Genomic DNA, 14,044 nt, shown 5'->3' with positions numbered 1-14,044 from the left:
AAAAAACATTTAGGACACAAATTAATCTTCGTAAAAGAGTAAGAAGAAGTATAACTTATATATATTAAGTTCTAGATTATAAAAACATAATAATAATATAATACATATTAACAATTACTCACTGGGAGTCGACTCTGTGTTTAGTTTGTAATCCTTAATGGTGCATGCCAAACTGAACAACTGGATCAACCAGCACTGGTTCTTGATCAGTGAGTCGATGTAACCACAAGCCAAGATCTGCAAACAGCAAGACAGCAAGAAGGTTTTCTGGATGTAAAGAATTTATATGGGTTAATCAATCAGGATTTGTACAGACATCTCCAGATGAGGCATTTACGGCATAGTTAGATGAGGTAGAGTCAGGAATTATTTAATGATTTACTATGGAATATGAATCACATGTGGGCAAGAAATTAGTCTCAAAACTTCATGAAGAAGTGAAAAAAGTAATAATAAAGGATATATAAAAGAAAGGTGGGAAAAAGAGACAAGAATTCTATCAGAGGTCAATTAGGAAGAGATCAATGAGCAACAACAAGCTCCCTCTCATGGAGAGAAAAGGTCTGGCAGAGCACAGTGACATCAATGGCAACACTATCACTACACAGATATCAGGATGATATTGGAGAGTGTGTGGAGAATATAAACCAATCATTATCATATCTTTTGTGAATGCCCCTCTAACAAACCCTATTGGCAGGGTTTAAAGAAAATCATGCAGAGAATTTGGAAAGTGGAAAGTAGATATATTCTGATGTGGCAGGAGAAAAAGCTATCAGTAGTACGTGTCTGGAAATGATTCAGTCGTTGTCATGTGTAACATTTATATAATGTAAAAGTTGGCCTCCTGAGTTAGATATTAGATAAACTTAAGAATTTATGAAAAAACTGGGTTGATTTCAGATCACCAGTGGGGCCAGATGTGTATGGACATGTTATATTTTTTTCATTATACACCACATTATATTCTGCACTATTCTCTGAAGTATGCAGCTAGAATATTCTAGATTCAATCCGTGAATCAAAGATCACTCACTGACAAAATATTCTTCATGGTGATCACAAAGATGTTGTATGCAATTAGGAAGTCCCAGTAGTGGAGGATCTTCTTGATGGGCTTCAGCAGTAGCTCGCCCCCAAACAGCAGGAAGTAGAAGCAGGCCACCAGGTAACCCATACAGAAGACGCTGATGCGTGTGGTTCCAGTGATGAAGATGATGGTGAGTACAAACCAGAACAGGTAGCTGAACATGATGACCTTCAGCATATCCAGGTAGGACCTGGAGATGAAGACAGAAAAGTTGTGAATGGGAATTCATAAATCCTTCTGTAAATGGCTCGTAATGTGTGACAACGTCTGAACCTGAGAACTGAAACCAGAAGAGGTTAATTTAAAGTATGACATTGTGAACACATCTGAACTGTATACCACATTAGTGTTGAAAATTTTAACAAAGTGGTAAAAGCATGTTGAAAAAAATTATTATGTCCTTATGGTGTTTTCTAAACACAAATTAAAATCAAAAACAGATTTATCACATACTGGAGTCATGATGCTCTTTTCTCTTGTGCTGCGACAGCTAAAAAACATATGATCAAATAAGGTCAGAAATTCTCCTGCGTCCTTATCTCAAAATGTAACATCAACTATCTATGAATGATCATATAATCAAACTTAATGGAAAGACATCCCCCAGAGAGATTGATTTAAAGTGGAAATGTTATGATGCAATAAGCAAATTTATGTTAAACATAGAGACTGCTTAGGGTTTGAGTTGCAGCAAATCTGAATTGTAGTATGTGAGAATAATGCATGGATGGATGGATGGATGGATGGATGGATGGATGGATATGATCTTTGGAGCGATACAGCTTCATACTGTAATTCTTAATCTAGGTTTTCTTACAAGCTGATCATAATATGTAGTCATCCATACAAATGAACATTTTAACACCTGATTTAACAAATAACAGTAATAAAACTATTTACTTCAATCTTTTTTATTTGGCAAAGAAATGTAAATAAATGAATAATGTGTATATATGTACCATTTATTACTTAGTGATACATCAGTTATTGTAGTGCAAACGGTATCCACCAGGAGGAAGGAGACAAGCATCAGATTGGATACAACAGGGTTTTAAGCAAAGTTTTTACCATAAAAAGATGCAACAGGTCTCAGAAACTGTATGCATCAATTATGATACACAACACAATCCCCAGACCTATAAACAAACCTCAGTAAGAGAGACCAATCAGCAGCCGAGTGAACCATTTATCAAAATCGTGTGCTTAAGCTCAACACCAAGCCTTTATCCATATGTTACTCAACAAACAAACATCAACATTTCTTACATGATTTTAGTCCCACTCTACAAGAAATAGACACCACAGACCCGAGGCAACTTTGAAATACAGGTGAGACTGCATGTTTACCAAACACGGCAATACAAGTATATATGTACAATATTTCGTTTTATAGCTGTGTACATAATGTGCTCATCAATCCCCCTTACCCGTAAGAGTCTGGTCAATGAGTGGGAATCAGAGCTGTAACCTGATGCTGTCACTCAGCACATGCACCTTACTGCTTGTCCCCTGTGTGCCTAACATGTTAAAAGCATGCAAACACCTCCTGTGTTGCTATGTGAGAGACCATTAAAGTGATGTGTGGGGTGAAAACATGGGCTGCAACTTGCATTAACCACAGCAGCAGCTGCACTGTTTAGGAAGCAGCACTGATGAAGTGGGTTCTGGTTGGACGATGCTTTGAAGGGCCGGAACAGCTGAGTGAGTGTCCTTCTTCATCAGGGGAAGAAAATACCTTTTCCATACTTGAAAGCTATTTATTGAGTTAGAGTACAGGGCAAAAGCGTCTGAGTCGCGGAGTGACGGACAGAGCGTTTTGTGGATTATGGATTTCTCCCCCACCCTGTACCCGTAATTCGATCTTGAAGGGAAACGATGGAATAAGTGCAGCGCTGCCATAGCGTGAATAGACGGGCTGTGCAGCTCTCTCTCTCTCTACAAGGGCTTGTTGATGGACACAGAGTGCGTTAATAAAAGACTTGTCCACTTTGCACATCAAAACAGTGGAATGTAAAGAGCTCGTAATCAATGACTGTGGACAGGTCGGGATGCTCTCGCTCTCTTGCTTTCCACTCTTTCACTTCTCAAAATCCTCTCTTTGCTCTTTTTTTCTGAGCAAAGTCAGGATCCAGCTCTGAATCTGAATATTGAACAGACAGAACCGTTTACACAGCAGATCTTCAATAATATCTCTAACTAAGCTGCTGGCATCAGCTGGCATTTTTTGTCTTTTTTTAACCAGTATAATTAATGGTACATGTATCTGGACTGAGAGATATTCTGTGTGTTTATATTCACCAATAAAAGTTTCCAAAGCTGGCAATTATGTACATCTTAACCATTTTTCTTAAACAAAGTAAGCTTCTGGGAGCCAGAAAAAGCCAGAATGTGAAGACAACTCGATAACAACTCATCTAAACCTCCTTAGAAGGTTAAAGTATGTTACTGGCCGTTTGCTGGCCAACTTGACAGGTTGGCCGGCAAACGGCCATTTTTTTTTTTACCCATCTTTCCTGTACCTCTCCCACATTGTTATTTTCCCAGACACACAGACACACTTATTTTAAAATCCAGACATGTCACAGACATGTGGGAGAAGGACTGAGTGACTTACCTGGTAGCCACTCTGTTGCTCATTGTTAAGCTCTACATTCACTTCTGTTGAATTTCTGTCTGACTTTTTTACAAAAGTACAATTATCCAAGTTTGACAGACATGCATGAACAAAAGAAAAACAAAACTTGACATCTGAGTACTTATTCCACAAATGAGTACAGAATCACCCGTGTTAACCCCGATACTGAAGCAGTAGCCCAACAGTGGACTAACAATCACTTACTTATAACATATTAAGAGGCTCCACAAACAGGGGAGTCTTTACAGCACACATGAAATCTGTCATTTACACACACATACACACACACACAGATGGCAAGAAGCTGTGAGGTTCTGACCTAAACATGAATTATAATGTTTTGTTGCGACATGTCTTGGCAGCAGCTACATGTAAATGGACCTCCTGGATTCTGCAAGAGCCAAAGCGAAGGTGTGTGATCACTCACTGTCGGCTCGCCAGAAGGATTAGTCATAAAATACTAAGATTAAATGTTAAAACTTCACTGGGAAAGAGAGCAATGTGACTTGAAATTTGGTACAAATCTTCATTATTTGCTTTAAAAGTGTGAAATAAATCTATGCAACAAACATTTGTCAAAATCATTTTTTTCTTCACTGTTAAATTCTGCACAACACAGATCTTTATATTAATATCTGACTAATGTCATTGTTTTAAACTGCTTTAAATACACACCAATATAAATAAAAGACTAGTTCTAGCTGCTCTGGCTGTGTGGAGTTTATCACAGTTTGACTTGATTGTTGGTATCTGATGTTGTCTGCTTTACTTCCTTTCCATTTCAGCATGTCTTCCACTTTACTAATGGTTGCCAAGCAGAGTACTGGCACCAAACAGACTTAATGTCAAATGTTTTAAGTGAACCTAATAATAATAAAAAAAAAAAAAAGTACTCCTAATATGAATTTAAAAAATATATTTGCACTACCTCCCACTGCAGTGCATATGGAGCAATGCAAGCCGCAGTACCTGCAGTGAATGAAGTCGGGTACAGGGTTGTGGACACTGAAAGAGGCTGCGTCCAGGTCTCTGCAAATCTCCACATTGTCACCAGCCATGATGCGGACCGCTGCCTTGTTCTCATCCTCGAAGACCTGCCTCTGCAGCGAGGCACAGAGCAGCAACATGAAGTCGTCTAGAAGCAGAGAAGAAGAAAGTATTCGTAACTCCGATATCTCCGTGAATGAATCAACATACATCTAGCTCGATGTAGGATCACATTTTCATAACTTCTTTTTCTCCACCAAGAAAAATTCACGCTGTTCTCATTCATTATGTGTGTTCATTTTAAGAAATTGTAGCTTTCTCTGTTTTCAGCTACAATTAGGAAGCAGATCTAAGGTTTTTTTCAAGCCACAGTCTACATTAGACTGCAGAAATCATTGGCTATTGCACAAATATTGCATAGAAAATACAATGCCCTCCTCAAACAGGATACTAAAATAGGCCCCATCTTCACCAACTACAACATACAATCCATATCACACATAAATGCGTCAATGAAAACAGTTTTTAAACACTAAAATAATACATCTTCACTGAGTGGCGCGTCAAGAATGAGACAATTACAAGCAATTACATTTTATATGAGTTATACTTATTACTAAGCATCCTACAGCACATGTGATGGCTACTTTCAATTATTCACTGAACATTTTTTATGATTCTTAAATGGACGTACAGACGAGGAACAAGGAATTTGGCTTCGTTAGGAAATCTGGGACATAGAGCCACTTGATGACGTTTGAGTTTGTAGAGCTGGTTGGTAACCTCCAGGCATAATCTGGAATAAAAACATAATCATGCATGTAAACAACAATAAAAGTTAATGTGGTAACAAATAAAGAGCATCTAATAAACAGTGATAAAAAGCTTTTGAATGACCTGCTGCAGTTGTGAAACTGTAAATATGTGAGACAACGGAAGGTCTTCATGTTCTTTAACACACATTTATGTTATACACTAAAGTGGAAACACATTCGAAACTAAAAGTTGTAATTACTAGGAAGCAAAAAGAGGCTTAGCAGCACCAGACAACATGGGCTCACAACACACACTAACGTTGTGGTTCAAACTTTGCTGTGAAGTTACAGAAATAATCCTTTGTGTTTTCAATCGCTGTGATTATCAGTCTCAGATAGCACAGGCGGATCTTTGAACTTGGCCCTGCTTGATAGGTATTTATCTAAGTTTTTACTTTAAAACACAAATTTCATTAATAGGTGTACTTAAATTAATTGCAGTTTTATTCAATAAGCTTTGCTTTGTGTAAACCACAGTGACAGACAGAGAGAAATTCCCCATTTATGTACATTTATTTAAAACAGGTAAAGATGTTGTAAGAGTGAATGCCAAGCCAGGTGTCATGTTGTCCTTAACTGGAGGAAACTGAAGGTTAACTGGGCTCTCCAGCGAGGAGTCACTGACTTCTACTGTTTTTTCAGAATACATAGGACTTGCAGGTTTACATTTACACCTTTAAAATCTGGAATAAATATTTTTTCCCAGATATTCCAGGAGTAGACATTTGGTTGCAGTGACAGGTTGCTATTACCTATAGTTCCGAGTTGAATTCAAAATACTCTAATACTTTATAAAGCTCTTATAAGGGCTAAGCCCAAAGTATTTATCAGAGTTGCTTTTAGCTTCTGAGCCTCCCAGAGCTCTTAGGTCATCGGGGCTGGTCTCCAGTTTATCACTGGGGAGGGGACCGGGACATATGGAAAAACGTCTTTTCCTGTTTATGATCTTCCTCCCTGAGAACCTGAGAGCAGCTGGGAGACTTGATTTTTTTTTTAAGAGACAGCTTAAAACTTACCTCATTTTATTATAAATTTAGTTTATTATTTTCCTACATCTTTGTTTTTATCTTTGATGTTTTTATTCTCTTAAATCTTCATGTTGTCTTAACATCGTCTATTTTTCCAGTGTCAGCTTCCCAGATACAGTTAATGCCTCTTGAGACAAATTTTTATCTATGTGTGGGTTTGATGGGTTCTTGATCTGGAAGATTTGATGGGTTATTATACTGATTATTATCTTTTTTGCTTTTAATGTAAAGCACTTAGCACTACGTTGTTATTGTATGAAAGGTGCTTTATAAGTAAAAAATGTGATTATTTAGCTACAGAAAATAGTTTCACAGAGCTACGTGGCACACAGCTCTGAACTGTGCACCGGTGCAGCCAGAATTCAACTATTCAGGATGATCACTCTGCTTCTGCTCCTTCATGATGGTAACAATTCTTTATTCTTAGACAAATCAAACTGCTTAATTAAGAGTATTCTGGAAAGTTTGGTCTATCAAATACCAAAACCAGTTCACAATAACAAACACTTTCCCTGCTCCAGGGACTGAATCAGTTACGTTTCTTTGACCGTTTGGTTAATGTGAGCAAAATTAAACAAGCGCACAAACCTTTACAGGCAGCAGGTGGGATCCCAATGCAGATGAAATACTGGAAAGTAATCATGCAGGCCAGGAAGAAGCAGTACTTAGACCAGATCTCAGCAATGGCTTTCCTTCTTCGTCTAAACATAACTGCAATCAACGCAAATGCATGAAGCATGGCGTAGAAGTCCATACGCTGCCCGATGACATTGACCCCCAACAGCAGGCATGTCTGAGAGAAACAAAACGGGTTTCAGACATAATGGAGCAGGGTGGAGTGAGACATACGCTTGAAATGACTGTTTACACTCTCCACCTCAAGTCCAAACTTGTAGAAGAAGTAGTTTATGAAGTATTTGATGAAGCAGATGATGCCGATGTCCAGGTGTTGCCGTGTGATGTCATGGAAGATGATTTTGGCAGCAGGAGGTGACAGCTTGTTCCTAACTCTGAAGTATTCCTGATGGCGGTAAATTGTCACCTCAAATGCCAACAGAGCCAACATCAAGAAGTTTTCCTGCACACACAGAAGGGACAATTTCATACTGCACTTTCACACTCCCAACATTCAGAATTTGCATAATGCTGTTTAACTTCAATACGCTTTGTTTATTAAGATTTTGATGATCACATTTTTCATTGATCGTTCTTTTTTTGTTTCCTTGTTTTCTTTCATCCATTTATGACATATTTTTAGAAACAACAGAAAAGAAACAACTAGAACGCACATGTAAAACCCTTTTTTTACAAACATATTTAGAGAGAAAGAACAGATTGATATCTTTAATACTTTTGAGCAGCTGATTCTTTTATATTCTAATTTTTTTATTTTTTTTTTAAAGTGTGAAAGGGTTGCATTTTGTTATGATTAAACCTCTAAAAATCCTCATGAAAAATGTCAAACTGCATAGCAGGAACAAGACTTCCAGCTCAAACCAGTATCTATTCCTATAGTTTAACTTAAGATCACAAACCCTGCCCATACTTTCAAAAAGAAAAAAAACAAACTAAAAACTACAACTACATTTTGCAAAAGTGGTTCTGATGTGTATTGTAGCTTTAAAAAAAACAAAGACAAAATAAAGTCCGAGGCAGGAAGTCCAGGCTTTGCTGACACAGTTTCAAAATGCTCAGTATCGATCACTCTTTTCAATCATTAAAACTTCCAGTCCTCACCCTGAGGTACCCCAGGAGGTTTTCAGACTTCTTCAGGCCGAACCAGACAGCTGAATCCTCCGGTTTGTACAGAAGAGATTCCTTCAACTCTGCCATCTGTTTTTCGTTGTAATATTGTGGCTGTAAACAGAAACAGTGTGATGAGTTGCAAACTGTTTCATGCAAGAATTTAACAACCAAATTACATCAAAATAATGATGTGAACATTTTGCATAATCTAAAATATGCTTGTAATTAATAAATACTTGGAGAGGAATTTTTCCATTTAGATTACTGATTAGTTTGTCTGTAATCATACCAGCAGCAACTTGGAGTAAGGAACTTGGAGTACCATTAACAATATAGGTCAAGATATTTACCATACTGCAGTTGTACTTTGGGGCTTGTATTGTCTTCAGCTGGTACAACATTTTACACACAATGACGACACAAGTCCAAACAGTGCAAACAATAGAGGCGAGGGGACGATAGTGGCTGAAGGGCAGCGCAAAAGCCCAGGATGCCAAGAACACATAGTTCAGCAAAGACACCTGCACAAGAGACAATACAGGTGATGAGAATTTCAAAGCAAAACAAAACAAAACCACAAAGCCTTTTCCCGCTGCTAATAAAGACATGTTTATCTTTTGGTATGACAAGTTAAAAAAACACTTCTACAAAAGTAAAAGATGAAAAGACTACGATACAAAACGGGTAAAAATATACGTTTATTGTTATTACGGCCCTCGAAAGTGGAAAAATCTACCTGAAAAACAAAACTGAAAACATCTTTTTAGCCTGGCTTTAAAGGGGCTCTATGATGGTAGTTCTAGTTTTCTGAGCTTTCTACAGTTTTATAGAGCTGAATACTCATCAGACATATGAGCGGCGCCGGTTTGTTTTCACCTAAATGCATGTTTGAGTTTTACAGGAAACGCTTGGTTTTAGAGAGTTTTTTTCTACTTCGAGATTCTAGTGACGTCCCGGGGAGGGGACTCTGTGATTGGTCAGCTTCTCTGGGTTGTGCACGTTCACGAGAAGAAAGTCACGCCCACCTTCACTGCTCAGTGGGCGGAAGAGGTTAAAGCTATGGTAAACATTTTATTAGTAGGTTTTATATAATTCTTATTTATTGTACAGTATTCATTTTAATTTTTATGCGTTTAGCTTGAGTTCATTTAGTTGTATGAAACGTGCTATATAAATAAAGTTTTGATTGATTAATTGAATGTTGTAATAAGAGCTAATTTTGCTAAATAAACCAGCAAAAATGTAACCATTTGTTCGCACACCTCCAGAATGATTTTCTTGGCTCATCTGGAAAATTAGAGTTAATTTCAAACTGGATCAGGTCGGCTCCCTGCTGCAAAGTTTATTTCCTAAGTTTATAGCGTTGCGATCTAATATGTTATCTAATTATTCTCAGAATTTCTAAGTAATTTAATTCTTCTAATGTACAGATGAGATGCTCCTTTTCTTCACAGGATATTTTTATATTTAACACATTTTCATTCATGTATTTGATCGATTTTTCCTCAACAAGCTTATTTACAGCTGACTGAGTGAATTCCAGGTTTTATGTAGTAGCTGCATGCACAGAGAAATTATGCAAAGGTAGCTGATGGTCACAGTCAGCATTTTAAGGAGTTGTTTCTTTTGTTATCTGATGTTTGATCCTGAACCCAGAAAAAGCTACAAATGAAATCTAGTTCAGCACAAAAGTTTAGTCATAAGATATTCATAAAGGAGTTTATTTATTTTCAAATCCCTTCTTAAGACCCACTTATTTTCACTGGCATTTTACCCAGAATGAGTTTACTTTTATTGCTTTTATTGTTTATTTGTTTCATTGTTTTATATTTTATGGTTTTAAACTTTACTGTTTTATTGTTTTCTGTTTTATTGTCTTATGTTTTAATATGTTAATTATGGTATGTTTAGCACTTTGTTAGCAGTGGCTGTCAGAAAGTGCTTTATAAATAAAGTTGGCTTGGCTTGGCTTTATTTATCAACACAGACTTGAAAAAGGCTTGCAAGACTCCCATCATCACCTGTGATGATGAAAAAAGTGGAATCTGAGCAGAATGACAGAATTACTCCTGATGTTCAGGTCAAACACATGAATCTTCTTCCAGGAACCTTCAGTTTTCTTACCTCTGTGACAGAAACCATGACAATGTAGCAGGATACAATCTTGATGATGTGAATCTCCAGTAACCACCAAATAAAAAGTTGGAGCTTGTGGAAATACTCCAGAAACTTGAGGAAAAGTACGGTCAGGCGGTCGACCACCAGGTGCCATTTGTTCTTCAGGTCTGAAGCAAAAGAGAGAATACAGATTCAGTGAAACCAGATATGGAACTGAAATGAGACAGAAAATGTTTCCAGGTTTCAGCTCATAATTACTGAAGCATTTAACCAGTTTAAAGACTCATCTTTGCATATAGCTGCTATCAGTGGCAGAGTTTAGGTTATTTAATCATTTGAGTTATTTAATTATTTGAGTTATTTAATCATTTCTGTTATTCCAATCATAATTGTACTGAGATGCTTCACGTGTCGCTTAATATTTAAGGTGGAACCAAAGTTTTGGTGATGTTGATTTCCGGACCTTTTTTGAAAAGCTCTTCAGGCAGCGACAGGAGGCTGCAGGAGATCCCATTGAAAAGAGAAAAGATTGTTAAAATGGAAATAACCAGTCTGGACTCATGCACCAGGAAAATTTTATTTAACCCCCTTTTTTTATTAAATGCAGGCAATAAGGTATGTCGGTTTGTGTTTATTTTTCTTTATTTGTTCATGTAGATGCTAATGTGTTCGCCGAATTCATATGACACTCGACCTGTAGTTTTTCTGATATGTTTGTCTGTCACGTAATATATTTATGTAATATATTTTTGTGTCTTTTATACAGTTCTCACAGCTAGTTGACGGCACATATGTGCAGATAAATGCCTGTAACTCAAGAATGTCTTGTGTCCATAATTAAATCCGAAACGTGTTACATTACATTTGTGGAAGAAAAAATCTGGGTATATTTTATATTGTTGCAAAGGTGTATTTTCAAATAAATATAAACCCAGTCAGACTTTGAGCAGATTTTAGACATTTGAAAAGAAAACCTCAGACTTATCTGGAAAATGTGCTTAGTGCTGCACATTTTAGAGCATTTCCTGGTCATATGAGGTCATAAATGGTTTGTAAATTTGTTTACAATGAGCATAAAGTTATTCCATGTGCTCATGGGAGGAATGTTGTGGTTTTGACTTTTTGTGTTTTTAGTTCTAGTTTCCTGTTTTATTTTGTGGTTTTCCTTGTTTTGTTCCCCTTGTGTCTTGTTTCCTGTTTTGCTTTCCTGTTCATTAGGTTCACCTGGACTCAACTAGTCCATTCATGTTGATTCACCTGTGTCTTGTTCTGTTTCTGTCTGGATTTATAGACCTTGGTTTCATTTCTGGTTACTGGTTTATCATGTTTGCTTCATGTGTTTGTTAGTCGTCTGGTCAACCCTGTTTTCCCTGTTTTTGGATTTAAACTTTTTTGGATTAACATTCGGACAAATTTACTAATGGCTCTATGTTAGGGACGTTACTCGTTTGTAAACGAGTCGGCTCTCAGACTTGACTCCTAGTGTTGATCAAAAAGAGCTGACCCTGTCAGGAGGAGCCAGTCTACCTTTACGTGACAGTAGGACAGAGAGGAGAGTGTCAAAAGACACTCAGAAGTGGTACAGGGTCAGACAGGGAACCTGAATTAAATCCAAATCGGTCGAAAAAAAGTGGAGAAATGATTAAATCTAAAGTGTCATAATTTAAAACTTTGGCCTTTATCTGTTTGATTTACTTGTTGTGGTTCTATCGTCAGCTTTTCAATAAAGGTTTTATTAAAATGCTAACTAGAAACTACATTTTCACAAAAAACAGCATAACAATTAGACTTGAACGATTTTTCTTTTATTTTTTAAATTGCTTACCGACGCAAAAAACATTCATAATGGTTAAAATAGCTTAAAATAGAATCTGAATGATAATAAATGAAAAACCATTTGGGAGTCAAAAGTGTCAAATCTTTGATTAAAAAAAACAGACTTCCCATAGGTACTACCTTGTGGCACCCAATTATAATGTTCACTCAAAAATGTCTAAAACACTGTTTCACACACTGTTCTGGCAATAAGCAGCTGACCTGCGCAGGTAACACTGCAGCAGAAACTGAGATGAAGATTACAGCTGATGGAGTTTCCATGTAATGGAAAAACAGCAGCTTCTGATGAATCCTACTACCTTCTTAAAAAAAAACAAAAAAACAAAAAAAAAAAATGGAGTTGGGACATAAATATGAATCTGAACATAGAGGTAATATGATTTCATATTGACAGAAAAGCAATTTTATATAACAGCAACTTAATAATTCAATATTATTCTGCACATCAGCAAAAGAAAGTATTACTCTGGGAGTAATAGTAGACTTTGTAAAATATTAGCATCACATGCTTTCCGGAGTTGTTAAAACTTTTTGTTGATGTTGTAGTTTTTCCAATATGCAATGTGTTTAGATTGATCTAAACATATTTAATATATAAATTAACAAGCAAATTCCAAACTCTTGTTTTAATAACGTGAGAATTGGACTTATTATTTGGTTTTATATTCTCATAAAGAATATAAAAACTCCAACCACTGTGTGGTAGCGGGTGTATACTTTTATAGAAGCCACATTATCTCAGGTTTTAATAGAGGGCTCATTGTTTGGATACGAAGCTCTGAGAGAACATATAGCACGTATAGCCCACAGCTCATTATGGACAAAGAGGTCCTGCAAGGCTGTGTTTTATTACCTATTTTATTTTCTGTGTATATAAACCACACTTTAATTTAAGACCAGCTGCGCTGTCTTTAACTTTAGTTGGTCATAGCAGGAGTGTGAAAGTGAGCACTTGCGCTACATGCTGTGTCAGAACAAAAAACTAGGAAATAAATCTGCTGAACCCAAAAATCTGCTACACGAACAGTTTTGGTTTTTTTTACCACTTTTCTTATAATGATTAATGACCGACTGGTAAGAGCGCAGGCAGCTGATACTGGGGCAGCAGCATAAAGTTGTGGCCTTTTAAATCTGTATGCAAAAGACTTCATAGTAGACTGAGGTGCTGCCGGGAAATGTGAGAAAAACTGTTTCTGCACTCAGAGAGCTGACTTTAAAAAAACAGCCTCTACGTAACAGCATGTCTATGTCAGTCTCATATTTACTGCAAGCACAGAGACAGCAGTCACCATGAGCAGCCCTGTGGGAAAATATTGTACATATTTCAAGCAAATTATCAGACTCAACATCTCAAATCGAAATCTCAAATGGGATGCTGAAGCTTGTTGTACAGCTCTATGGCCTACACTGCATTTCAGCCTCAACGTCAACTGGATGAGGAGCAACAGCGTGCAGCAGCAACATATTTGTATGATTATGTGATATACAATACAGTCAAGTCCGTCTCTACTGTGCATGGTCAGCAGGTCTGCACCCATTACTATTCTGATGAAAAAACAAACAACAATATTTTGTTTAATCAAAACTAATAAAAATTAACTTTGGCAAAATTAAGCCCAGAATACAGGAAGAAGTGTTCCTGAGGGAAGATGTTAGGAGAGCTTCCAGGGTAAATACGCTAGCAAAAGGACCAAGCAGGCCTGTGCTGCAAGTCCATGTCATGTTTATTTCTGAAGTAAATAACATTTTACGTGAGCTGTGGCTGGCATAGTGGTTAGCACTGTGGCCT

The 14,044-nt window shown here is 37.0% G+C and overlaps 1 protein-coding gene across 1 annotated transcript in view; it reads right to left on the bottom strand.

Moving 5' to 3' along the window:
- The window catches only part of piezo2b (piezo-type mechanosensitive ion channel component 2b), a gene marked incomplete at both ends in the record, with an annotated part of 89,787 nt that overhangs the window by 21,991 nt on the left and 53,752 nt on the right, over window positions 1-14,044 (bottom strand). The window contains 9 exons of the mRNA XM_079243755.1: window positions 123-237; window positions 1,037-1,280; window positions 4,695-4,860; window positions 5,407-5,508; window positions 7,144-7,348; window positions 7,433-7,633; window positions 8,293-8,412; window positions 8,652-8,822; window positions 10,426-10,586. Coding sequence (XP_079099881.1) covers window positions 123-237; window positions 1,037-1,280; window positions 4,695-4,860; window positions 5,407-5,508; window positions 7,144-7,348; window positions 7,433-7,633; window positions 8,293-8,412; window positions 8,652-8,822; window positions 10,426-10,586 — 1,485 coding nt within the window. The remainder of the gene's footprint in view (window positions 1-122; window positions 238-1,036; window positions 1,281-4,694; window positions 4,861-5,406; window positions 5,509-7,143; window positions 7,349-7,432; window positions 7,634-8,292; window positions 8,413-8,651; window positions 8,823-10,425; window positions 10,587-14,044) is intronic.

The sequence above is a fragment of the Telmatherina bonti genome (assembly GCF_933228915.1).
Source record: "Telmatherina bonti genome assembly, chromosome: 7".
NCBI classification, from domain to species: Eukaryota; Metazoa; Chordata; class Actinopteri; order Atheriniformes; family Telmatherinidae; genus Telmatherina; species Telmatherina bonti.
Note: the sequence above shows the minus strand (reverse complement) of the source record. Positions and strands in the feature narration are given on the sequence as shown.